Source organism: Pyrgilauda ruficollis, unplaced genomic scaffold (genome assembly GCF_017590135.1).
Source record: "Pyrgilauda ruficollis isolate IOZ18807 unplaced genomic scaffold, ASM1759013v1 scaffold1, whole genome shotgun sequence".
Taxonomy (NCBI): domain Eukaryota; kingdom Metazoa; phylum Chordata; class Aves; order Passeriformes; family Passeridae; genus Pyrgilauda; species Pyrgilauda ruficollis.
Window position 1 is genome coordinate 17964569 of NW_024508100.1, and position 27855 is coordinate 17992423.

The following is a 27855-nucleotide window of genomic DNA, read 5'->3' on the forward strand; positions in this document are numbered from 1 at the left end:
AAAACCACTCCAGGTTGTTTGAGTGGTCTGCTGAGGGCTTTGGTAAGCGTGCTTTGTGCGTGCCTGCCACACAAGGAGTGGATTTTCTAGGAGCACGCAGGGTACAAGGCCAGCTGTGTGTGAGAAGGACTTCCCTCTGCCTGCTGGTGTATGCGTGGGTAGTTAGTAGCTCACTAGAGTCAGCTAATACCTCCAGATTACTGAGTTTGCTAAGAACGAGGGCAAGAGCTTCAGAGCCTTCCTGGGCTGGGGGGTTCGGGCATACTTACCTCAGGACAGTGCTGTGTCCTGAGGATTGTAAAGAAACACGTGGATCTAACACTCCACCTGCATCTATGCTACTTGCCAAGGACTTTGAAAAGGCTGGTAATCATGGCCCTTTCCTGGGAGGAGAAAAGTCTGGGTTGTTGTCTATTCTTTGAGAGCTGTTTCAAATGTCAGAAGAGCCCTTGGAACAGGCAATGGACCCCAGTCCCTTTTCTCAAAGTAAAGGACCTTCACTGATAGACAATCACACCTTGGGACATTGATCTCGCATTCCCTCTTGCAAACAGCACAAATTAACTTGAAATGCTGGACTGCATGATTTTGGAGGGGTTTTCCCAGCCTAAATGATTCTGTGAAAGGATGACAAGGGCTGCTTTTGTTTCCCTATAGCCCACACTCTGGTGGTGAGGGCACTGGGGGCAGATTAAAAAATGCAGGGCTCAAAGGCATTGCAAATAAATGGTGTGAAGTTTGGGTCTCCCCTCTTCTTACAGAAAAAAAATTCTGAGTTATTGGATGGGATCTTCTTGAGGAAAAACTCAATGGTTTATCCATTGAGGCACACCCATCATTTACCAAGATTTTTTTCCAACAGCATGCAAGGCAAGAAAGGTTATGTGGATGTAGAATTTTTTCCAACAGCATGCAAGGCAAGAAAGGTTATGTAAGGATGCGGCAAAGGATGAGGCTGGTCCACTGTTGGCCATTTTTTAAAATAAAAGTTGTGAATTCTGCTCTGTTTTTTTTGAAGGCCCAGTGTAGACTGTGAATGCTTTTGCAGTGCAGGATAAGTAAACTAAGTAACAGGAGGAATGGGATTTCAGGTGCATTTTTCTTTAGCATTGGCAATTGACTAGGTCAGGTGAATCCCTCTTCCAGCGTACTGGGGAGTGGGTTTGAGGCCACACCTCTGCCTTTCCAGAAGAGTGATCTGAATGCCAAAGGTGGGTGGAGGGGCCACTTTTCACCTCCCATGTACAAGCTGTTCTGTTATGCAAAGGAGAAATCATGATTTTTGAAGGATTTGGGGGATGAGGGATAGGAGAGGGAAGACAAAGAGCAAGTGAGTTCATGATTGCATAATCTCCTGGCTGGCATCCTGATGTTGGAGGTGGGAAGAAAAGCCAGCAAAGAACCTTGGATATTAAAGATTTGAATCCTGTCTGGTTATTGTTTAATGTCAGACTGATTGCCAACCAGATTTAGCTGATCATTAACCAAAGGCAGCTGAGTTTGTGTAATCAGTTTCTGACACTACCATCTGACACAGATTCAACAACTACTGTTGTCTGTCAAGCCTTTCTTTAACTTTTGACAAAGCATGACTGGGAAGCAACCGCATGTGTAACTGGGAAATCCGAGGTACTCGGCAACAGTCCCAGGCTGAGGCACAAAAGTGCCCAGAAGACCAGTTGGATAAGTATTTGAATCCATGCCTTGTATTTTACAACGTGAAGAGGAAGGAAGGAGATGCAGCTAAAGAGATTATTCAGGACGTGTGGGACTGGGCATGCGCGTTGAAAAGCCTCCAACAGCTGCATAAAGCGGCCATACGCTGTTTTTGAACACAGGCAGATGAGAACCTGAGCTCTGCGTGTGCTCAGAGCCAACATTGTCTTGCTACAAGAGACATTTTCTGCCTGGCACATGCCTACTTACACCCTCTCCTCATCTCCACCTCTCTGGTTCACCTGAACTATGACATTGCTGAACAGCCTGACAGTTTGCCTAAACATCTTATGAATAATCTAATACAGTATTTTCTTTGCTGGGACAACCAGCCTCTCAAACTGCAATTATTAGTAAAATTTGTTGCAAAATGCAATGAATTTCTGGTCAGGTTCAAGATGCCTGTTTGCATATGGCATGGAACATCTGGACAACAACCTCATCAGGTCTCATGTACAATACTGCCACGTAAATAAAACCCCAAAGCCATGTAGAATTAAAACTTCTGAAAGCTGGAGGAAAAGCACTCTGATGAAAATATCCCGTCAAACCCCATTCTTCAAGTAACTGCACAACGTTTTGTGTCCCAGTACATGACCTTCCTCTAATTACATTATTTAAAGCTCTCAGTATACAGAGAAATTATTCACATTTCCTTCCAGGCATGATTACGTTTGGTGGCCTATCTGTTGTTTTGTAAGTGCCTCTTTTTTTTCATTCTCTTCTGATGTTTTTCTGGAAACCATACACTTCATGCCAGACATCAAAGCTGCTCCTCCAGAAGCAGTGCTGTGGGCAGCAGCCCTGCTTTTCTGAACACGGGGTACGCTGCAGCTCCCAGCAGGAGAGCCATCTCAGGCTAGCTGCCACCTCAACAACAGTAAGGAAACATTAAATGCTGAAACCAATGCAATGGAGTACGAGCAGCCAGGTAAGGCACTGCTTTTCATCACTGCCCCACTGGAGAGAAATCATCCTGTAGCATCCCTCCTTTAAAGAGTTTTATCCAGCTGAGCTGTCCTATTGCCATAACAGTTGTTTGTATAAAATAAGGTGAAGATTTGATCTACCCTCACAGTATAGTGAAAAGCTAATTTGGTTTAATCTCTTCCCCTTACATACTGGAGCCCAACACAATACAGCAGGAGGGAGTGTCAGAGACAAGATGCATTTGTGATTCAAATTGCAAGCTAATATTTGATGAAGGGGAGAATGATTATTTGAATTTTCTATTTCAAACAAGACTGCATGAAATCACTAAGGGAATTGAAGAAACCCAATTTTACTCATCATCACAAGAAAGCAGATTTTGATGCATTATCTGCGGTGTTTGGTGTAGTGCCAGTCCTGTGGAGGCTTCTTTGGGTTGTTTTCTTGCTAATCATTTTCATCTCATCATATATAATTTCAAGTTCTGCCCTAAACTGAACACCTTTTTTAAGATTTGCTTTTTATATCAAACCAACGGCTGTAACCTTCAGAATGTTATACAGTAGTGGGGTTTTTCACTGGTCTGCTAAAGGAAACATATTTTCTCATCTCTAGATTTTAAGGACAGTTTTTGCAGGATAAATTAATTTAAAACCAGTTATAAGACTGAAAACTACATAGTCACAAAAACTACTCCTCTGTTTCATCATTTATAGCTTGGAAGTTGTAACAACAAAACCTATAAATGCAAAGGACTGTTTTCTTAAACCTTGCTACATGTGATCTTTGATTATCAATTACTGCTTTATTTTCAGTAAGTATTTTACAGTAACACTTTCCATAAAGGCAAGAAGAGTGAAACCTTTAAAATGCTGTATATATAGGGTGAATTAATATATATTGCCAAATATTGAAGGACATTTGTTTCAGACAACCCCTCTGGCCAGTGCTCTGACCTGCAGATGTTAAAAAGGTAGTGTGGAAGCCAGATTCTTATAGCTATTATATTTAACTACAAAGTGTCTGCTATGGGAGTTGGCAATTTTCATACAAGTGTTCAGTTACTTTTCTTATATGAAAAGAAAAATGTTCGGCTGATGTTGCCTGGAAGTTGGTAAGAGTTGTGTTGTTTTACAAGTGAGAATGTGGTTCAGCATGGAATATTCTGCTTCTTCCCCCACCCCAAGGTGCAGATCTTTGCAGTGGATGGCACTGCAGGCCATTGGCTGGTACTGGAGAAATAAAGAGAAGGAGAAAAGGATGTAAGTAGTCCACTTTTGCAAGGAATTCACTTAATGGGATATTTTGCTGCAATGATTTGGTGTATTTTTCCCAAACATCCTAAATAAGGTAATTTTTTTTCAGGCTTTGGGGCAGAGTAATTTCAAATTACTGGTGATCTTGAACAGCTAGGCCTTGTACAGATCTATTCAACAATGTGAATTTAAATTTGTGGCAATTTTCTTTCTGCACCACTTTTCCCAATAGGCATCTGCATCTTTGGCAAACATTTTAACAAGTGTGCTTAGAAGTTTAGCTTTAGTTTCAGGGGTTATTTATAATCTCATGTTTGAGTAAAAGGGTAAATTTTGATAAGCTAACATTATTGATATTTGAGTAAGATCTTGTACTGTTTAGATCGACTCAAATGCCTAAAACATTTGTTAATTCTTGTTGTTGTTGTTGTTCTATTATTCTGATTTTGTTTCTGATTCTCTGGTATTTATTGCCACTATCTCTGGATAGTTATACGTTATTTTAAAACCTAATGCTCCCCTGGTTCTCCTTTTCTTCCTCAGATTAGCACAGGAACCTTTAATGAGGGATCTGAGTTGCTGTTGAGGCAGTGCTCAGAATTTTGTGCTCTGCTTCCAGAGAAGAGTGCTGCACTTCATGGGAACAGTGAGGAAGCAGCAGGGCTCTGCTGCTCCTACGCACTGCCTTAGAGCCACTGCAGCATCTTCCCTCCTCAAAGCAGCTCTGGGTCCAACACTGCCAAGATCTAGAGCTGGAAAACAGATTGCAATCCCAAAGTAGTAGGATTTGATCTAAAACAAAGTAACACAATCAGCATATTTGTCATTACTTTTCTTCCTGTATTATTTCTAACTTTCTAGTTTGCATAACTACTTTGAAGAGCAAAAGGCAAAGGTATCCATGTTGGTCATCAAAGTATTGGAAACTGCTTTTTATTTGTTCTGACTTGCTTGAGATACATATGCAAATGTCCATTAGAAAAGTTAGAATTTATGTTTTAAAAATTACACAGGTGACACACTATTTTTACTGACTCTTATTTTTCGATGATTTCAAATTACCTTAGAAATTGATAGGTTGGTGCAGCCCTATATCTTATATAAAAACTAAAAGACAAAGACAAAAGTTTACTAATGATTGCTATTTATTTTGTTAAGTCAATAAAAAGTGCATAGTACAAGCCCTTTATCCCAATCCAAGTACTCAGTAAAAGATTACTAGGAAACTGCAAATGGCACAGATGATTTTTTGTTTGGCATAATTCAAATATTTTAAACCACCGATTTACATTAAGTACATAACATCTTCACTCTTCCTTTTTCAATCATTAATATTACAAGGCTAAGTGATCTGCAGACAGTGCATGAATACATATGATTTCTCATTTCAGAGTATAGTAATTGTGTTAAGCAGACTCTAAAGTACTATTGTTTTAACAAAGTTAAGGTATAATTGTAAATTCCCCTCCATATTTTCCAAGTTACTACAACTTGCATCTCTGACTAACCAAGCTTAAAACCATCATTACAAAACTGATCATACCCTGGAGCTTTGCATACCACTAATCTCTTCCCAAAATTTACCATAAACATCTGCAACCATGATACAATTATTTAATCACAAATTACATCACTAAAGGCCAGATTTCTGCCACCCTTACTAAAGCTGCTACTAGTACATTATCTCAGAGTAGTTCCACAAATTCAGTGCAACTACTTGATGAGTAAGGCACTATTTAACACAAATAAGAGTGGCAAAATACAGTCCTATGGTTACTTTTATTTTAATTAAGAGCGCTGATCTGAATTTTATATCTTGGAGTATCTGAATTTAAAAGGCATACATTTTGATGTGGGATAGTGGCCTGGCTCTTGAGTAAAACATTTTACAATAAAATATTTCCAATGTTCTTTTTCTTTTACATAGAAAATTTAAAATAGCAATTTACATGAGGAAAGCATACATGTATAAAATCACTGGGACAATTAGAGGAATTTCAAGCAAAGACATTTCATTTAAAGGTAAACCACAACATTCCTCTGAACAAAAAGTTCATTTGCCAAGACTCCTAGAGCTGGGTGCACGTGGTAAGTTTTATAAATACATAAACAGACATTTAAGTGAGACTGATCTTCAGAAGTGAGAAGCATCTCCTGTAAATCTCACCAACTCCCAACAGGATGAGGAGTAGTGCTCTGAATAGAAGCCTGTTTCAGTTGGCTTTTTAATCAATTGGAAGCTTGTTTTATGCCTCCAACAGTGAAGAATTCTGGCCAAAAATCCTTGGAGAAAAAAGGTCAGTGTGGGAGATTATATACATTTCCTTGTGGGTTCAACAAAATGATGCTGTATTACTTGTTCTGAACAGCATCCCAAACATAAATGTACACGGAAGGCAAAAAGTAAGCACTGGCAGAGTGCTTGTCCCAGTGACATCTTTACACAGTGTTTGTGGCCTGTACATTATTGGACATAATGGGACAAATTCTCTCAGCTTCTCTCCTGCAGTTTCATTGCTTTACATGGCACTGCACTGATGTCACTGAGAGCACCTGGCCCAATCTTCTTATTTTTTTCTTTCTTTTTTTTTTTTTTTAAACCACGTTCCTATTGTGCCTGGGAGCACAATATTCCATAGAAATTCAAAGGTCAATTACATCAAATTACAGAAGCTCTTCTTCAGGTCTGCACTGTACCTTTAGAGTGTAGGAGGCTTAGCTGGCTCACCATTTACCCTGAAGAGCAAAACCCTGCATCTGTCAACTGTGGGATCTGATGTGAGATTTTTGTTAGAGCCTGTTAATACAAACCTTTTTGAAATTTAACAGTTAGTTCCTTCAACTCCATAACTAAAATCCTCATGAAATAAAGGTTTGTAGAGTAAGGCTTAGAATTCCCATATGTCTGTTCTACTGACCTTTAAGGAGAGAAGTTTCATGTTGGTAACACAAAAATGTTCTTTATATTATTCTGATCACTTTCTCAGATTGAACAAGAAAAATATACAGTGTTGCTTTTCTGTACATCTTTAAAATGTTCTTAAATTAATGTACATAAAAAAGTCATTCCCATTTGCCACAATGGGAGATATGCACAGGTGCGTGCACAGCCACACATACACACACTTAAACATACCACACATACACACATTTATTAGAGGGACAAGACATGCCATATGTAGTCACCTGCAAGTTTGTTATTCTACAATTACAACTAGTAGATAAGGATGAAATGTTAAGAATTGCTGATAACATACAGGTGAAAAAACCTGAATAATCCAGTACATGTTGTATACCAAAAGTTGGTAACTGTGGTAACTTGGTATGATTTCATCCTGTCCAATATCTATTACATCATGGCTAAAAACTTGTTAAGGTACCAATTATGAAAAGATTATGCCAGGACAGAAAATTCTACCAAGTTCTTCTTCTTACTAAATTTCTCTTTTATGAAAGTCTATAAGTAAACACACCTGGGTTTAGAATATGTTTTTTCACAACATATTGAATAAGACATACAATTTATTAATGAAAATGGCAGAATTAACTTTTTTGGTGGTATAATCTTTTGTGTAAAGTTCCCAATATATAGATCAAAGCTTTGACAGTGGCAATCATCATGTTCACTTACGTGTGCATGCACACACATTGTATAATTCTAGTGAACAATCCATGCTTTTGCCAGCAACCCTGAAAACTGTGTTAGTGGTCTGGAGACCAGAATAAAAGCTGCTCTGAAACCAGGGCAAATATAAAACAATTTCTATTTCTCAGCACATAACTAAGTACTTCCAACCATAATATAACTCTCAGAAGCATAGTGGAGAAGAAATATGAATTAATCTGAAGAAAGGTCAGTAACCTTCCATTCTTATAGGTGGATTGGGATTTTCTTTTTTTTCCAATGCATATCAGAAATCACGTCAAAGAAATTAGGATCACTGTAACAGAAAGAGATTAAGTGGAATGTCCACAGTAACAACCAAAAAACCCCTGCAATGCCTTACCATTATTCAAATTACAATCTTATAGGAATTGTAATAACATACAAAGCAAAAATTAACTTAAAATTGAAGTTGCTAAAAGCAGTTCATGAAGATTACTGCTGAGTGATAACTCTGCTCTATATAAACGAGAAAAGAAAACCGTATTGAATGGGGGTCAGGAGTAATCTGGTCACTTCGTTCATTTGGTCGTGCAAGGTTTTAGCTGCTGAACTTTTCCAATACTGAATGCTCTAGTCCACTGGTGGGGCTGGTGGTTCTTGTCCCTTGGGAGAAGAGAGGAGGAAAGGAAAAAAAAGAAAAAAAAGGCAGGTACAAAATTAGACACATTGTTTCACACAGGAAGATATAGTAATAGAAGAACTCAGAAGTGTTACATTGTGTTTTCTTTCATGGTTTTTCAATATCTCTTAAAATAATTAGAGGAAATGAGCATCAAAAACCTGTATTTTTTCCTGTGTTAATTGAGATATTTTCATGATCCCACATCTAGGACAAGACCACCCTTGTCAAAGTATCATGTTGTAATTTTGTTTACTGACTTCTCTTAAAGGCAGTGCTTGTCCCCTTTCATCTAAGAAGGCAGGAGGCAGTTTCATCCCGGGACAGACAGTGTCCAGAGGACACTGCACCTGCTCCATCCCACACTTAGCCTTCATGATTCCTTTCACTTTGGTCTAGCTCCGTTTAATTTTTAATGGAGTTCCAAGAAAATACAGTGAAAAAGATGGGAAAAAATTACTTTGAGACAGTGTGTATTAAACCAAAATAGATTTAAGCTATTACAGAATTTCCTTGCAGGGCACTTGAAGATGCACTTACATTGTGTTGGCTGGTTGGCTTTCCGACTGTGTTTGATCCTCTTAGATTACTAGGTCTCAGTAAGAACAAGACAAGTGCAATCACCACCCAGGCCATCATTATCATGGCAAAGCTGATGCCATTGTCACTGGAGGAGTTTGGTCCTGGCACTACAGACAAGGAAAACTCAAGTTATAACAGAGTAACAGCTGAGTTCTTTTCCCCAAGTGAAACCAAAAATGCAATCTCAGGAAAAAATCCCTGAAATATTTTTCAATGGAGTGTTCTGATTAGTCCCTCATTTTGTCTTTGAGACAGTAATACTTGATTTTATCATATTTCTTACCCATCTGAAAATAGAATAACCTATTTCATAATATTTCATTGGTATTCTTAGAATTATCATGAATATTTCTTAATTCATATTAGCTCCTAGTAACTGGAGATGATAAACACACTTCCCATTTATGAAATCAAACTTGATTTTTAAGAAATCAAACTTAATGCAGAATATATTCATGTAGGAAAAGCCCCATACGTATTTTTTTTTTTTTTTTGCCTCAAACAAATAAAACAATAAGACCAAACTGATGAAAACTTAGGCTCCATTGTTAGGCCCACACAGAGAACATGCTAATTTTTAGCAAGAAGGGAGCAAATTAATGGTAATCTATTTGAATCTATTCTTAAGTTATTTCTTGAGAGTTTGTTTGAAGATATTTCAGTGTCAATACGCCAGATCTCCATGACTGATCATCCAGGTCATGTAGTATTTCTGGCAGTAATGTATCTGGCAGGAGGTGAAAAAATGCTGCAGAGCTACCAAGGCGAAGCCCAGGAACACAATATAAAATTGTTACACCAAATTTTCATACAGAATACCTGAAACATCAACACATGGAAAGAAATTTAAGAAAATACCTTCAGGCTAGAAATGGCTGGTTGATCTGTTTAGATCAAGAAACTCTTGCAAATACCTGCACATTTTAAAACAACTTTTCTCCTCTGAAACATAACTTCAAGTAATCAAACAGTAACTAATCTTGTCAGCTCAAGTGTAAACCCATGTATAGATCTTTACCTATGGTATTCACATGAATCCATTTATTATAGTATCTGAAGGCCTAACATCTTCATTAATTGTCTAGATGATCAACTGATACAGAGCAATTAATTCAAAGCTATAATGAATAACCTTCAGAAAGAGAAGAGCTATTTTATTTTATTACACCAGATGAACATTTTAACATCCAGAAAATTCCACGGAGATACTTGTGTCTGTCATATTTTCAAGCTGTCTTATGTGGATCACCTGATTATGGAATCAAGTCTGGATTCAGTATTGGTTGGATTGTTCTTATTTAACATTTACTTGATAACTTTATACCTTGCTGGAATAATTTCCTTGAAGGTTAATGCTGATACCACAGAACCACTCTCAGCACTGTTATCCTGGGCAGCATTGCTAATAGAGGCTCTTCCATGGAAAGGGTTTGTTCATAACACAGCAGAGGGGCCCTGCAGGGAAGCTTACAGCTATCCCATTCTCCACACTGCTGCTCTGGGAATAAGGCTTCGTGAGTTGGGGCTGTTGGACTGATGTCCTTTACTAACATCACATCCACTCAAAAATGTCAAAGAAGAAAAAATCTATGCATTATAGAAGTTCATGCTTCTCACAGCACAAACACCACCATTAACATGTATGAGCAAATGAGACTGCTTTTGCCTTTTAAATGTCCAAAATATATAGACATTTCAAAACTCGAGATGTTGCTCATGTAGAGGAATTTTATTATTAGAATTATATGCAATTACAAGCGAGAATTCTTTTGAAAATCTGAGTGAAAAAAGGGCTTTGTATATGGAGGAGATGGCATAGTGCACAGAATATAAATAAGAAAGCTACAGCCTTTAATTCACTAAACTCTTACACAACTGATTTTGAAAGCATATGAATTGTGAAGGTAAGAGTTTAGACCTTCAGTTTTGTTGACCAAAATATTATTATTATCAGCAGCATATATCAATATTTTAAATCTTGGAAAATCTTTATATACGCAGTCCAGGAGACTAGCATATAATTTGGCATGAAAAGAACAATTGCTTTATTTTTGGGCTTCCAGACAACATTAATAACCACTCTGAGACTACCTGCAGCAACAAGTAAGAAGGCCTTAGGTACCTGCTTTGGCAAATATTTCTGGTAGAAGACTGAAAATTCAGATGACTTGTTAGTCAGGATTCCCCATGCAATGCAGAGAAACGGACTGGAATTTGTGCTGAACATTGGGCACTTAGGGTCTGTGGTGGTTAACCAGAAGCTGGGTAAGCAAATGGTGCCAGATCAGGTCATGCTACAGGTCAGGGAAGGGAGCACAGAGGGAAACCACAGGTGTTCATTGCAAGACAGTTTTTTCCAGCCTGTGCTGTAATACAGTTCAGATGGAACCAAATGTGCCGAAACATGTTCTGAACTAAGTTAAGCAAGACAGTAGCTGATCTCACTGGCCCGGTACTACCTACTCGAGGCATGCCAGACACTAAAACAGGCAACAATGTTTACACTTCCCAAGGAACTGTTAAACCCGCATCTCTCACAAATGACCGTGTGCTTTAATAAGGATGTGAGATATTTCAGAATCTCTTACTTTAATCTCTTACAGGGAAGAGGATAAGCAAAATTTCACACAGCTGGGGTTGAATCCAACTTTTCAAAGCTTTGCATCACAAATCAAGAGAACAGACAGGAAGCTATTTCTGCTACTGGAAGCAGTTATATGTAGGAGACAACAATCTTGCTACAAAGACCTCCATCCCTGAGATCACAAAATAATCAGATAAAACCAGCTTACCGATAAAAGAACAGTTGTGTGAAGGTGAAACCAAGCAGGATGGAATTTATGGTGATGGGCAGAAAAAAATATTTTTAAGAGTACACAGTCACAGTTCCTTTATAACTGGTATTTTTTGCAAGTAATTTAGAAGTGATGTTTTGATTCCTTGAAGATTAAAGGTTATCCTCTAAGAGCACCTGTGAATGGTATTCTCTAATATTTTCAGATGGATAGAAGATTGTCCTGGTCTGAGATGAATGTTCCTGCCACCACCCATTTTGATGGATGGATCTGGATATTAATCTCCAGTGCTCCAGACACACCAACTAGTACAGAATTTAACAGTACGTATTCCCATGTCACTGAGAGACATGACACACAATCTCTAACCTACCTTTCCTTGCAACACTGAATCCAGCCCAAGGTCTTGATTTTCAGAGTATCTGCTTCCCTGGGTTTGGCATACATATATATCCACACACTTCTGAATGATGCCTGTGAGCAGTTCTGGCCCTGTGGTTACCTGGAATTTATTTATTTTTTACAGCATGGCTGAATTATCTCTCTGCAGGAGAAAGCTTTATGAGGAGCTGGTCTGAGATTGTGGGAGTGGCTTTCATGGGAGTTAGTGATTACAGTGAATCCTATCTGTGGCTCCATGTACAAGATACAGTTTTTGGACTTGCTTTTTCCTACAGAAGCAGAGACTAGGCCACACAAACCAGTCTTCTGCCAGAAAGAAATGGGAAGTAGAAAAAAAAAATCCTTTGTGACAGATGTTTGCAGATTCATTTGAGGTTCTAGAAGGCAGTAAAAGCTATTAAAATTATGAGTTTGGTAAAAAGAGTTTTTAAAGATTAAAGGTCAACCAATTCCTGATTGTGCAAATGAAATCTCAAGAATACAATATTAAAACTACTAAGTGCCCATGTTAAATACCCTTACATGAACTTAATGCTCTTAAAATGCAGTTTTTCCTTCAGAGTGAGGCTGTACTCTGAAGAAAGAGGAGAAATTTCTTTTGTTTTACAGTAAAAATGTATTCCATATGGTGCTTTTTGTCTGCCCTCTCATGGCAGAAATATCTTCTTTTGGAATACAAACTGATTGACCCTGCTAAAACCTGTTGAACATCTGCATGCAGGAAGGCAAAAGCATGGTCTCTGACTTATATCTTCTTTTCATGGTGCTTTAAGCCTTGCTTCTTCTGTGAAGGAAAGGCATAAAACTGTATGAAGAGAGGTATTTCAGAAATGAATCATCAGGGAAGACAAAGAGCCCATGGGACCTTCAGGAGATAATGCCTGCAAGCTGACGCTTTCAAAGGCAGGGATAAGGAACACAAAGAAAGCCAAAACAGACTTGAGCAGCAGAGGAAGGGAGAAGGGAATTCCCAGAAAAGGGAGGGAAGAGTTGGCAGACATTTCAAGCTGTTAGGTTAGGCTGCCGTGACTGCCCTAGATGAATACAAATCAAGATGAATCACATATACGTATTCATTTTAAATTGCATAAAAATTTGGAAGTAGAGTAGACAACATTTGAGACAGTCATCTCTGACCACATTACAACCTAGCAGAGCACTGAGAATCGTACTGAAAGTATTAATGTGGTAAATTAGGGTGTCAACGTCTGGAAATTGCTAGAACACAGAAAAAACTCAGACAGGAGCCCCTCATTTCCTTTGACAGGGAAGGCTGACTGTGAAGGACCATGAGCCATCAGAGCAGATCAGTACCAGCTGGGATCCTCCCTAGGCTCATGTTGCAACTGCCACACGCAGAGAACCTCCGTGCTCCACTTGCATTAGACAGAATTCAGAAAATAATTACTGCTCTTATTCCTCATTTCAAGGGAAACTCTAAGATCTTCTGACTTGCTGAGCATTAACAATCCCAACAGAATGTTAAATGTGCTGCCTATTCGAAACTTACAGCCTTTTCTTTTCTGCAAGGCACCCACTGAAATGGAGGGAACAGTCATCAGACCCTGACATGCTTTAATGCCACAGCAGATACTCTGATGGAGAACCAGCAGATGAACAGCCATCAAGCAGAGTGCCCAAATGCTTGTTGAAGTGGTGCTCATATCTTCCTATACCTAAATCCAAAAGCACTGGTCCTGACCCTGGCAGGAAACTCTGCAGGGAAGTCACTATGACATAATGGTGCCAACAACTGTAAGTAAGAATTTAGAGATCATAACACAGAAAAAGTGAATGAGGGAAATCTGGTATTACTGCCTTGATATGGCTTTAAAAAACAAACAAAAAAAAGAAACCGAAATCAAGGGCTGAAAAAACAAAGCACGCTCAGAAGAATCAACAGAGGGTGTTTCTGAAAATTTCCAGCTGGTAGCAGCAGCACAACACATGATGCTGCTGTGACATTGGCTGAACCCCAGCCCTGACGTCTCCAAAAACAAAACCACATACATCTCATCAGTTATTCCACAACCTTGCAACTTAAGAATCTGTGTATGACAACATTCCCAGCTGTGCTTCCAAAAGGAAGACAAATTCCAGGAATGAGCGAATTGGTGAGAGTGAAGCAAAAATGTTCATATCGAGATCCTGACGTGAGGAATCGAAGTCAACAAGTAACAGGAAGTGGAGCTGTGGGACCTAGGGAAGAGGAGACCCACCTCAAATGTAAGCTCATCACTTTACAGCTCATAAAAACAGGATGAAGCAATGCACAGACGACTGGCCCAGAATTATTTTAATATGTTTCTGAAAACCTCTCTAGAAGCTTCTCCAGACTCAATCTGTTTATTTTTGCCTTTGACTCTCAGGGTCTTACAGATTGCCACAAGCACAGCATCACAGAAGCACTACAAAATAATGTGACAAATACGCAGGCTGTGTCATTGCATCAGCAGAAAAATACCTTTGCTAGAACTAAATTTAAGCAATATAATAACATAGGAAAAGATTTACTCTGTAATTTTTGCTTTGGTTTTTGAAACAAACCACTGGTTTGGAACAATTGCTGCCAAATTGCTTGCATCTGCACAGACAGTTATTGCAAGAATCTCAGAATGGAAAGCTATTTGTTGCAAACCATTCAAATCCCCACTGTATTATAGCTTGGTAACACTAAAGCTATCCCACAGGCTTTGTGGCCACACATATCAGAACTTACTCATTTATACAGTCCTTAGTCTAAAGGCTTCATAAATACTAATGATCCAAGAGTCCCAAGGTGTGAGTGAGAATGGCCTACCGTTGCTTGGTTTTGACTGTGGACTAAAGCTCAGAAAGCTCCATGCCCTGTCTGTGCCTCCTTCTAATATAGAAAATATTCTGTCTCCCATCATCTGCCTCTTTCCCTCTCCTACATGCCCGTGATTAAAAAAACTACATAGAAGTCTATGGTGTGGGAGACTAAAACATCTGCCCTTGGTGCCCCTGGAAGAGGAGGAGTGATGGAAGTCACAGACAGCGTAACTTACAAAGCCCATAAAGAAAGAGTAAGCCAGCAGCACTGCACAGCACATGTGCACCACACCATCTTTTCCTCAGGGGTTTTGTGGGACAGCTCAGTTTCCTCCTTCAGGCCAGCATGGCACTGAATCAGGGATTGTTTCACACTGACAGAGCCCAGTGCAAGTCTGAGCTGCATGCCCATCTCTAAACAGGTTTTACAGGAGAGTGAAGACGGAGAACAATGAGGGTGAACGAAGATATGCACTCCCTCCAAGACGCTGGAAACCTTGCCTGCACTGCTCCTAGACCTGTGAAACATACAGGCACCAGCAGCTCTTGCTTACAAGAGCACTGCTCAGGTGCTTGCTGCTGCCTCAAAGCATTACAGCAGTCCTGATGCAAGCTGAGTTCACACGCTCAACTGGTAAAGTGATATAGGAAAAACAGATCCACTTCACTTTTATTTACAAACATTTGACAGCATTCCCTCTAGCTCAGGGAAAGTGTCTCAACGCCTCAGGTCATGCTTACATTACTGCATAAGCTCCACACAGCTATGCTTCACTGTCGATTCTGGTAATGTTTGACTGACCTAGTACTGTTCAACGCCTGGGAGAGGTTTTTTGATGCATTTCACAACAAATTCCAAGGAAGTGTACACATCAGTCCTCTGCTTCATTAACTACACAGGCACCAAATCAACAGAGATGCAGTCATGGTGCATGTCAGCTTATGAGTCAGAGCCTCCTCTTCCTCACTGTGGAGTAGAGGGGTCACAGTACTGACAGTTCATCACCCAGCCCCAGCTGTGAACACGTTTTTGTGTGTGTGTCTGTCTGTCTCAGTACCTAGTCTTCATTGGTTCGGCTGCTCTGAACCTGAGAAGGACAAATAAAGCACCTTCCAAATTTTCCCCTCTCACTCCCCAAATCATCCTACTTGGAGGCTAACAGTAAGATTTTTATTGATACCTCCAGGATTTTCATCAATGCTGCTTCTAATGTACAAATGTTCATCACAGGTTCTCAGAAATTACCTCCCCAGCACATAAATTCTATTACTGTACTATTTGATTTATTATAATATGTTCCTATAACATTAAATCAACCTCTGCATTTTAAAGAACAGTCAGACTGTGTTTTAATTACTGCTGTTCATTTTACTTCCATGAACCTGATACGAACAGTTACTCACATTCCTGAAGGCATTCTGTGTCTGTGCAGTACGACTGGGATTGTCTCAGCTGAAACAGAGAAAAAAGAAAAGCATGACACTTAACAATAAGTGTTGGTTGGCTTTTACTGAAATCAGGATTTAATATATTGTCAGAGTAAAGTTCAAGTATTACTGATCCTTTACTGGATCACACTTGGCTTATGGTTTGTGAAGAATCCCAGGTATGGAGATAGTTTCTGAACACTATTTACATAATACCTTTAAATCACCTGACTACAGTGTGACTGCTTCCAATTCACCCATTGAATACCTTTCAAAATTCAAGGAAAATACATCTGTAGTGATATAGGAGCTATTATATACAGATACACTCGCTACACCTGTCCATTATAAATCCCAAAATGTCTGTTCTTACTATTACCTAGATCAAGTAACATTCAAATACTCTGTGATTACATAACAATAAATGACCAGACTGTGATAATGGTTATGCACAGTTGAATTAATATTTCACATTTAAACTTATTACTTACTATTTTTTCCCCAAGACCTTTTTTTTAAAGCAGGTTTTATTATGTATTTTATTGTTTTTTCTCTTTACTGATGAGTAAAATTTAAAACATTTTTAGTGACTGTAATGACTATTTGATTTACAGACTAGGTAAGCTTGCCTACTGCAAGAAAAGTCAACAGTGCTAACCTGCAAATCAGTGCAGCTATTTTATAGATGACAAAGCCAAAAAAGGAAGACAAATATCACATTCTTTATTCGGATCAGAGATGTTAAATGGATGGGATTTAATGTGCAGCACTATGGAAATAGATTCTGTCCTCTGCTTAGGTAAACTACATGGATTATTAGTAAAAGTTTTTAAAAGTACAGAATTGTTACACTGCCTTGGTTAGAAATGACATTTGCTTTTTCACAGGTTTTATGATACAGTTGTGTCACAAATCCCAACACTTTTTGTCCCAACAGGCTAATCTGTTTCTTACCACTGTAAATATACATATATTAAAGAGACAAATAGATGGTGCTCTTTATGTAAGAAATACATGAATAATTTCCACAAAACCCATTTTCCCTTCTATTGGCACAGCTGATTTAATGTATGTAATCATATTATGCAAAACATATCAAGGAAACAGATGAAGAACTGAAGAAGGAAGACATCTGGGAAAGTATAAGCTCCTTTTTTATCATAAAGATTGTCAATGACTGACACATTTGAAAAAGGAAAAAATGTAATTGGAGATTGATCACATTAATTCTTTCATTAAGATCTACTAGCAAATTTACTGAGACTACAAAGAAGTCTCTTAGGAAGGAATTTGGAAGGCTGGATTTAACCTTTCAGCTACTTCTATAGTTAAAAACAGCATTGAGGGAAATTCAGGCAGAACACTTCTCTTTCTTACTAAAGGAAAAGATCTATCAAACGATGCATATTTCCTGCCATTCTTATATAAAAGCTCATTTTATTTTAAAACTTTGGAGGTAATTTACAAAGGGGAGGTTTTATCTTAGCAATAGTACCTATTTCAAATATTTGAAAGATTTCTGAACTGGGAAAACTGGATATTCCTATACCCATATTTTGAAGAGCTCAGCAACATAATTATCTTCTGTTTGTATAAGAGTTTAATTCTGCGAGGGGCTTAATTTACAATCCCTACTTAAAACACCATTTACAGGAATTCAACACAGAAGGATGACCAGAATTAAAATGGGCAATGATCAGAATCATTGTACAAGCATCTCATTATCCCACTCTTTCCCCACGATGGCAAGTCCTCAACTTTATCTAGTTTTCCTAGATACAGAACACTGCCTGGGGGTGTTCTAGCCACAGTATCAGTTACCTCCCATTCTAAGTGTCACACTCTGTGCAAGTACAGCTTTTTTTAAGCCCTAGGATGGCTCTCTTAGCCAGGTAACAAATCTGTTTTTAACAGCTCAGCAAGAGGCTGCATATTGTCATTGTGGGATGAAACACAGCAGATAATGAATAACAGGCAGCAGTAAAAAGAGGTTTTTCTTAATTCACTCAGGTCAACAAGTCCCTTACTGTGTAACCCAATATGAATCTGATTCCTTGTGGTCACTCATTTAGTCAAAAGACAAGAAACTCTTCTGGCACACGTATGAAACGCTTACGTAAATTGAATGGCTGGGAAAGGTAATGCCTTCCCTGAAAGAAGAATGTTCCTTCTAGCAATTAGCTCTCTTTTGACAACAACACCCTGCAAGGAACATAGCAACTGTTGGGAAAAACTCAATGTGCAACATTTCAGTAACAAGGCATTTGAAAACAGAGCAATTATCAGGGATGGAAATAAATAGTCCTTTGTATTAAGATTTTTCTAATCCGATGTGGAGGGGAAGTTTGGGTGAAAGTTTGCAGAATAATGGTAAAAAGTTGAACCAGACTTCACCTGTTCTCAACAAAACCCTCAAAATACTTCAAATACACTCAATGTTTTTCAGACTGGGAACACTACAGAGCTGATGAGAAAAATTTGAACAGAGAAGTAATTCTTCAAATACATTAACTCCTAGATACTTAAGGACAATATTATTAACAATGATTTTGATTTTATTAATATTTCAGAGATCCTTGCATGGCCAAAAGTGTGAATTTAGTGAAAGATTAATAGCTGACTGTCTGATCCAACATCTACTAAAGTCAGCAACAGCCTTTTCATTTTTTTCCATATAATCTAAAACAGTCCCTTACAAACAAAAAAGTTAGGCAAGTGAAACATAAGGGCGTATTCAACAAAAGAAGAGAGTGAAAAATGTTATAAAACTAAATATTTATACTATTTTGTTCAATTTAAATAGAAAGGATTATATCTGAATCCCAACATTGCCTGTGCAGTTTGTCATTGAAATATAATAAATGACTTAGTGCATGTGAGCCAAACAATGAATTACTTTGTTTTTTATTGTCCAAAATGAAGTAAACACAAATTGTAAATAGCATAAAAGCTAGAAGAGACCTAAAAAGAATAAAAAATTTACAAGTTTAGTACAATACAAACTTGAAAAAATAAAAGTAAAAATATTAATTACAAATGTATATTATTTAAAATACAACTGTGAGCTTTCATTTCCTCCAAGTCTTGAATTGCCTAAGTTAAAGTAATTTAAACTAATAATCCCCAAACCACAAGAACTCTTGGTCAATAGGAATATTTAGTTTTTATGAAACCCCTGATAAGATCCTGGAAGAAGCAGGAGTGGCAGAATCACAGCAAATCAGTGCCCACTTAGTGACATATTGTGAATGTAAACTCAACACAATACCAATAAAAAAGAAGAAACCAAGTTACTTCCAGTGGTAAGAGAAAAGGGCTCTTCCTCACTCCTTCCCCAGGACACTCAAATTTTGCATTGCAAAAATAAAAAGGGTACATTTCAAATAGCTCCTAGGTCCAATTTGAAGCTGTTCTTCCTTTCTTTCCCTTTTCCAGAATATACAGCTTTTAGTCCCAGTTCACACTAACACAACAGTGTTTGACCCTGCTCCTTTGAGAGAAGGACAGTTTTAACATGCCATCTTGTGGATCAGCAGCACCCACCCATCAAGCACACCTGAAACCCGTGTCCCGCTGCTCCTCTTTCAGCAGATGCCATGTTATGGTAGGAGTCTGCACAGCCTTCAGCAATGACAGCCTCCCCTTTTTACGATCCCCAGCTCTGAACAGCCACAGTAAAGGGACACTGCTGTTGGCTCTGAAAACTCTTTTGGAAAGTCACCATATTAAGTAAAGTTTGTTTTGGTTTTTTTTTCATGTGCACACAAATATGCCACTGTGTGGTGAAAGCAGGGTGTGAACTTTTACTGCATTTTAGCTGCTCCACAAAATCACTGAAGTCCAAGTGAAATAGTAAGCCCAGTGAAAACAGCTTCATCTAGCTCAACAGTGAGCTTGTTTTTTCACCACAGGGACCTCAGCCACTAGGACAATTTCAGTCTTCCTTGAAAGAAGTTAAGCTACTTTGCATTGCTCATCACAGATACCTGCTATGGAGAACAAAATGCACACTTTGTCTACCTATATAGTAAAAAGTTCTTGCTTCAATTCCTCTGCTTCCTCTTCACAGGAGTTTAGTGAAACTCTTCAGGCAAATTTTCTGTTTGCTATGCCAGAGTTCAACACTCACTATGTTTGGGACTGATTCTGCAATCTCTGCTCAGACAATTTTTTTAAAAATTAAAGTCAATAACATATTACCTGAAAAAAAGATTCAGGGTTTCCATCCAGTGTGAAGACTTTTTTTTGAGAGTTAAATGTATTTTTAAGAGTTTAAAAAAAAAAAAAAAAGGACAGCATACAAATATGCATACAAATATGCGGAAGATACCAATGATCAGACAGCTCACCAGTTTGTCATTTTTCAGGAGAAACAGCAGCATAATCCCTGTCCAAAAGCACTTTCCAACTCCAGAAATGGTGTACTAAAGAGGTAATGAAACAAGAACAACAGGACTCACGACAGGAACAAAGTGCAACCATCAATGCAGTCTAGTGTGAATGGCTGATGAGGTGAAAGCATACTATTAGTATACTATTTATGTAGGGATAAATAAAATAACTACATTTTAGAATAACTTTTGAGTCCACTCAAAGCAGAAATAAGTCCTCAGAAAAGACAGAAATGAAAAATTAGTAAGTTCATGAGACAGGTCACGGAAAGACTTCCATACAAGAAATTGTGATGGATGAAAGCCCAGAGAGATGTGTGAAAGAAATAGATGAAACAGGTACAAAGATAAGAGAGCAAAAATAGATAATGGTGGGAACGAAAAGAATAGTTAAGTAGGAAAGCAATATGGTCACTTATTCCATGAATACAAGTAAATTTAAAATGGAATCATAAAGACTGTTGACAGAAAATTTTACGTGATAACGAGGGCAAAGGATCACCCCTTGTGAAAATACTTTTTTGCTATTTAGACCAGCTGGAAGCTCTGCTTTTGCTCTCCAACAATGCCAGAAGATGACAACACAATGGCATACTCCTGATTGCAATCTCATGCTTCTGGGTAATGAAATCATTGTTTAAGCTTTGTTGGCAGCTGCGTCTGTCCTCTCCAAACTACATAAACGATCTAGTAAACAACATGATAAATAAATTGCTATGGTAGGATATGCCAGCCCTGAATACAAGCCAAGCTGCAAACTGAATTGCAGCATTATCTGTAAGAGTTCAGATTTAAAGATGCAAAAAAATAACACCTACATGCATTATTCTGCTACAAGCTGGCAAAGAGAAATAAGAGGAAAAGAATGGCATACTGATGGAATTCAATTGTCTCTTAAACTATACTAGCTTTTCTTAGAGGAACAAACAAGGAAAAAGCGAACACTGCCTTCCCCACTCCTTCCTCTTCTATGAGTATATGCAGAATTGCATAAATTATTGTTCATACAAGGAGAGAATAACAGTATGAAATAAAAATATAGAGCTTGGTCCTGTGAGGTGGCCAGTAATTTTCTCTCTGATTGCAAGTGAGAGAGAAGGATGGTTGCTACATTTCAAAATAATATTCCTATATTACAAACCAACTTTTAAGACCCAAATTCATAATCAGTAATGACAGAAGCAGAACATTAGCTTTCATATTGAAAGACACGACATTTTATGGAGGAGGATGCATCACAAGTCCCAGGGACCACTGCAATCTGGAGCCCTGATCTGGACACAAACGCGTTCTTCTCTTCATTTTTCCATTTGTTCTGGGACTGCTGTTTCACCTTGGTGTCACATAGACCTTCCTTTTTCACACTTCCCTCACTTTCCTGCAATTGCCTGACCTACTGGCACTTCATTTTAAAATTCTGCTGACCTATGATATCAATGACATCCTCCTTTTACTGAATGCAAAGCAGAATGAATTAGCAGTGAAAAGAAGATGAAACAGTGATGATCAGGACCATTACAAGGAGCTCACAGCATCTCTGACTATGTGAAATACTAGGCAACAAATACATGAGCCAGAATATTAAACACATATGTGCACAAACAACATACATATTTCCCCAGAGGACATATGCAAACTTACATGTAAAATGTAAAACCAAAATACGTATAGGCTTTTTGACCAAACAGTTGAGTATCTTCTCCAAAATGATGCATATTAGCAAAAGAAAAGTGTACTCCCACATAGACAGCCTTGAGGAAAAGGCTTAGAACTCACAGTTCCAAAAGATAACTACAGTTTGCTCTAAGTGTTGATTACATGAGGCCTGAGAGAAAAAGCACCATTTTCTCCTTTTCCTCAAAAGAGATGGCCATAACACACCTCTGATCATCAGAGCTCAGCCATTCATAGTACAGGTTATACCTATTAATTATTTCTGGAATATCAAGCTGAAAGAATTTTCAATGCATGATTTTTTACACTGCTTGCAACACACTATGCATGCCTTCAGATGATCATAAGGTGTAACTGAGATTTTCCTTTTTTTTTTTCTCTAAATGTATATTGGTTAAGAAGGAGCAGTTTCAAGCATACTACAAAGCTCAGGAATGGGAAATGTAAAGAATAACAGTCATGCTCAAACATTCCTGATTCCTAACCCCTTAAAGACCCAAGTGGACACCCCTTTTCACAGCTTTTTTATTTTCTAACATGTCTAGAAAATACTCTCCATTTGCACTGTTTGAAGTAGAATTAGATTCTAGGTTATGACATGCATTGGCAGTACAAGAATTCTGTAATACAGTTTTATTATGGCTTTAGCCTGTGCAATACCAGTACCTTGAGCACTCAGTGAAAGACAGGAAAATGGAAATCAGTGGAGCAAGAGCACTCAGGTACAGTCTTACCCTCTGCCACTCCAACCCTGTGTCTCATTCTTTCGGGCTGGTGTCTAAGCAGGTGCATGTAGTCTTTTCCCCTGCACCTCTGAAGAATGACAGCTTCTCCGTCCTAATGAACAACCCAAAGTTCAGCTGTTGGGAAAGGCCTTCTTTGAATCAGCTTGAATGCAGAAGACAAAAGGGGCAAGTGAGGGCAAAATGCAGTTTCCTGCTCTTGGGATGTCTGGCTAAAAAGTATAGACTAGAAGAAGTAGCACCTGATATATAAAAAAAAATAGAAGGCAAACACCATGGAACATGTGTAAGAAGTCTCCAGGGCAACCTTCATATATAAAGGACATTTTAAATTATAAAAATGTATTTGGTATAGCTCTGGTGTGCTTTCAGTAAAAGTCCCCATCAGTAGGGAAACCTACTTTTGCTGACTAAGTTGGGCTTAGCTGTGCTAACATCTTGAGAGCTTTTCAACCATTTGCAGCACATATCAATTTTAGCCATCCGTGTTTATTTTGCGCTGTTTACATGAAGTCTCCTTTAGCCAAGACTTGTGGCTGGACACTATCTCAGACTATGCCAGTTTGAAACAATAAGACTCTAAAATGACCTGGTCAAGAGAATTATGCAGAAACTTGATTGACAAAAGTGTGTTTGAACCAATTATGTTCAAATAGTTTGAGAATTTGCAACTTTTGCTATAAAAATCTAGTGACAAATCAAAATACAAGAAAGATTAAAATAAAGAATGATTTGCTCTGTATCCCCTGAAGTTTTGATATAGAACATAACTAAGTTACATTATGATCATTACTTTGCAATTAGCTACTGAAGGACAAAACAAAAGGTTGTAATCCCCACAGTGTTTGTAAGTAAAACTGTTGGCAGTTTATCAAAATGGGTCCTTTTACATTATAGAATTAGGAATATTTTGGTTAAAAACATACTGCTCATTTTTGTAAAAACTAGTGTGAGAGAATTCTGAAGTCAGTTTTTGTAAATAATAATGTACCAGAAGGAGACAGAAAAAGGATGTTTACTTGACACAAAGTTGTGTGTGTTACTGGCTTGCTTGGACATTTCTGGCCACTCTAAGCAGTCATAAGCAGGTTTCAGTCTACATGGAAGATGCTCTATGTATGATTATTCCTCACCACCACATAAACTGTGTTTTCAGTCTGGTTTTTAAACTTGAACTGACCCTTGGGTCAAGATCAGCCACGCCTCTCAGAGAGCTTTGATATCCAGAGGAGTAACATAAGGGAATCAGATTTTTGTATTACAAAGTAAGTGAAAAAAAGGGGAAATAAAAACGTTTAAATACAACATCATTCTCACCTAGGGATTTGCTGCCTTTCGCCAAAACTAAGACAGGTACTGTTTCCTCTGGGTACACAGAATGTCCTTCATCCTGATTCCTTCACACAACCATCCCCTTGTCTGACAGATTCCCCCCAATAAAACAACTTGCTGTCATTTGTTGTTCCTCATTCTTGAACTTTGGCTCTGTCAAAATAAGTTTTGCAGGGGGAGGAGACTGAACTGGAGATAAAGTCATGCAAGCTAACAAACCTGTCATTGTCTTCTGACAGCTCTTGTGCATCTGCAGAGGATGGAAAATCTTGTGATATTTTTCTTCTATGCTTACTTCCTCTTATGGAAGTTCCCAATTAACTGCTATATCCATAGAGTAAATAGTGAACCCAACATACAATAGCCAAATTGTTATTACACAACACCACCAAATCATAACAGATGGTGCCATGGGTATTACATACTAGAAATGGTATTTATGAAGTCACAGCCAAAAATTTTAGATTTCTAGTGTTTCCTAGGACTATTTGGAGATCATAATATCTGCTTATTAATTTCAATGGCCATACTACAGAAATTTACATGTGCAAAATGTTCATATTTTGACACCAAGGAGAACCCTGAAAAATTCACTTCAGGAAAATTATAGAACATTCAGCATAAAATAATTCAATGCCACTTAAGCATGTACACATACATTGTAAGAACTCCATGTATGAACAATATCTCTGAGTTAATCTAATAAGCAGCAAAATAAAGTTTAAAATATTATGCATATTAGAGATACACAGTTCACTGACTATAAAATCTTAATGGTGGTATGAATTAAGAAGGGAAAAAACCCAACAAAACAAAGCCCTGCTTAGTCAAGGAAAATGAAAGACAGATAAATAACCAAGCCACATAACTAAGTAAGAGGTGGACTTTTTAACAGCTTTCTTGTTTGTAATTTTCTGTGGTGTTGCTAACAACAGAGAGTAAGAAGAGTTTAAATGACAATAGCTTTTCTTTTTTCATTGCATAAGCATTACTTGTGCTATGAGAAGAACTGAAGTCTGCATTTCAAATAGAGATTTAAACTATATACTATATAAAACCCCCAAAGCAATGTATTCAACCACAAATTAAACTTTGAATGCCACATACACTTCATAAGAGTGTCAAAGTAAATATACCAATTAAACTAGAAGTTAAAATTATCATATTGGAAATTAAAAGAAGAACTTCACGTTCTAGAGGCAGACTTCTTGACCTCCTTCTGATTTTGGAATAGCAGTGTCATTCAACTCTCTTGTACAGTTAATTCTAACATTCTAAATTAATTCTAACACAGAAATCCTGTGTATTTAAATTAACTAACTCTACACATAATAGTCATGACTGAATATACCATAACTTCTTTATTAGCAGGAGCCTTAATTCTTATCAGTGTTGGTTTAGATAGGTATAAACAAACTAGTCTGTAAAAATTAGTTTACTTTAACTCAAATGGAAGTTTAAAACAACTACAATCAGTCATGGGGGTTTTGCACAATGTCATTACTGGATTGATAGACCCTAAAAGTAACATTTTCACACTTGGGCATCTCCTAAATTACATTATAATTCTGTCAAATTTGATTCAGTTAAATCTCATCTCTGACCTCCTGCATTTACAGTGCTCAGTCTGGAGACAATTGCAAACACCTTGTTATACAATTTGCTCCAAAATCCTGTTGAGTACTGCTAGCTTTAACACCATTCAAACACACCCTGGTGTGTTTTATACCCATCTATATTAAAAAGAATCAACAATTAAATACATATGGGGAACCATTCTGGGTACACAGCATGTTTGGTTATGTTTTTCTCACCCAGAGTCCGAAGAGATGACTTAGCTTTGTTTATCAAAATGATTATGAAATTAGGGTTTCGAGGATCCAAAGAGGCAGTGTGCACCCAGTCTCCATTGAGACTTGTGGGGTTCAGCAGTTTTGAGAACCAACATTCACATGTTCTTTTGAGCCCAAATAGTAAAACTTCTGTTTGCTTACATCCTGTAAGACTGAGTGACAAAACAGCAGCTTAGAAGGCAAACTCTTACTGAAGCATAAAAGTTACAGATGCAGAAATGGCTTAGCAAGTCTCCTGCTGAGATCATACAACAGGTTACTTGAGGATAGTCTGGCTGCTGACTGAGACTTCTGAGACTTTTCTAGATTCTGCTAAATTATCCTAGCTAGTGATTTGGTCTTATAAATATTTAGGAGCATCTGCTTTGCTTTTTAGAGAGATGAAATCTGGAATTTCCCTTTACTCCTCACAGTTTCAAGTGCTAATTGGTATGATCTCTTTGGAAGGTGGATACTGAGCAATAAACTTCATTCTTGCAATTACACAGAACACTGTTAGACTGCTCTTGGTGACTGCCCAACAGCATGCACCTATTATGTGCTCTGTTCACATTCATAACACAGGAACTAGTGTTCCTCCAAATGATCCATTTTTACTCACCTCACACTGCCTGCAGCAGCCCATGAACAAAACCTCACAGACATTTGTGGCATTTCTTCTAACTTTGGACACAACTCACTTACATTGTTCGTAACTAGAATCCTCCAGCCACAACAAACAGAACTGGCTGACCAGTGCCATTGCCTGTCAGTATCTCCTAGCAAAAACCAAAAAGATTAAAAAATGTTGAATGGGGGTGAAAATTCTGAACCGTGCTGAACCGTAGTTTAGATTTGCATCTGACAAGCCTGAGGAAAAAGGGCAGCAAACATGCACCCTCCTTTCTTCCTCCCAACTTCTGAACTTGGTTCTGGGGGGTCCTTTCTCACGACTTCAGCATATGTTCGGAAGCCTCAAGGTTCAGAATCAACACAACTGTGGGATATGGCACAAACATCATGTTGAGGACAAAAAGAAAATCCTTCTTGGGAAAGAACACGGCAGATTTTGAAATTGTGCATCTAACTGGGAAGCATTAGCTAGGATGGCTAGGCCTGATGTAAGGGTTCCACAGAAAGTACAACTATTCTCTACAGAAGCCTCAATTTTCTGCACCTATGTGTCAGCAGCACTTTTCCAAAATACTGTTAAGAAATCTCTTGAAGAAGGGCCTGATCCTAGAGAGAATCTTCTTCACACATAACTGCCTTGAACAGCTGATGTACTCAGTAACTTAAAATTATATTAATTTAGGCCCTAAGAAAGAAAATGTGATAAAAACAAATATATGAAAATCAAATTTACCAAATTAGAGTTGCAATCAAATTCACCCAATTGCTCACAGTTCATAATTGTTAATGCTATTTTAAAATACATATACTTTTACTTAGGAAAAAAAAAGAAGCACTTTGTAGCTTATTTTTCAATAGACATTGAACCAAGTTCAATACAGAAACAAAGAAACATAGCTATTTTACAGGTTACAGTTAGAGCAATGTACATAACTTGCTTGAAGTTGCTGAACCTATCAATGACATGACAAGAAATAGAACTCAAAAATCAGACTCACTGGATTCTCAACTTCAGAAGATTTTAGAGAGCAGTTTTAAAAATTCAGACATCATTATCTTGCC

The 27855-nt window shown here is 38.0% G+C and overlaps 1 protein-coding gene across 4 annotated transcripts in view; it reads right to left on the reverse strand.

Annotated features, from left to right (window-relative positions):
- Window positions 1-5029: 5029 nt before the first annotated feature.
- Window positions 5030-27855, reverse strand: part of SMIM14 (small integral membrane protein 14) — a 54469-nt gene continuing 31643 nt past the window's right edge. For all 4 annotated transcript variants that reach the window (XM_041459536.1, XM_041459527.1, XM_041459553.1 and 1 more), the window contains exons 3-5: window positions 16165-16213; window positions 8729-8877; window positions 5030-8172 (exon numbers count right to left, since the gene is read on the reverse strand). In XM_041459536.1, the coding sequence (XP_041315470.1) occupies window positions 8140-8172; window positions 8729-8877; window positions 16165-16213 (231 nt within the window). In that variant the 3' untranslated portion in view covers window positions 5030-8139. The remainder of the gene's footprint in view (window positions 8173-8728; window positions 8878-16164; window positions 16214-27855) is intronic.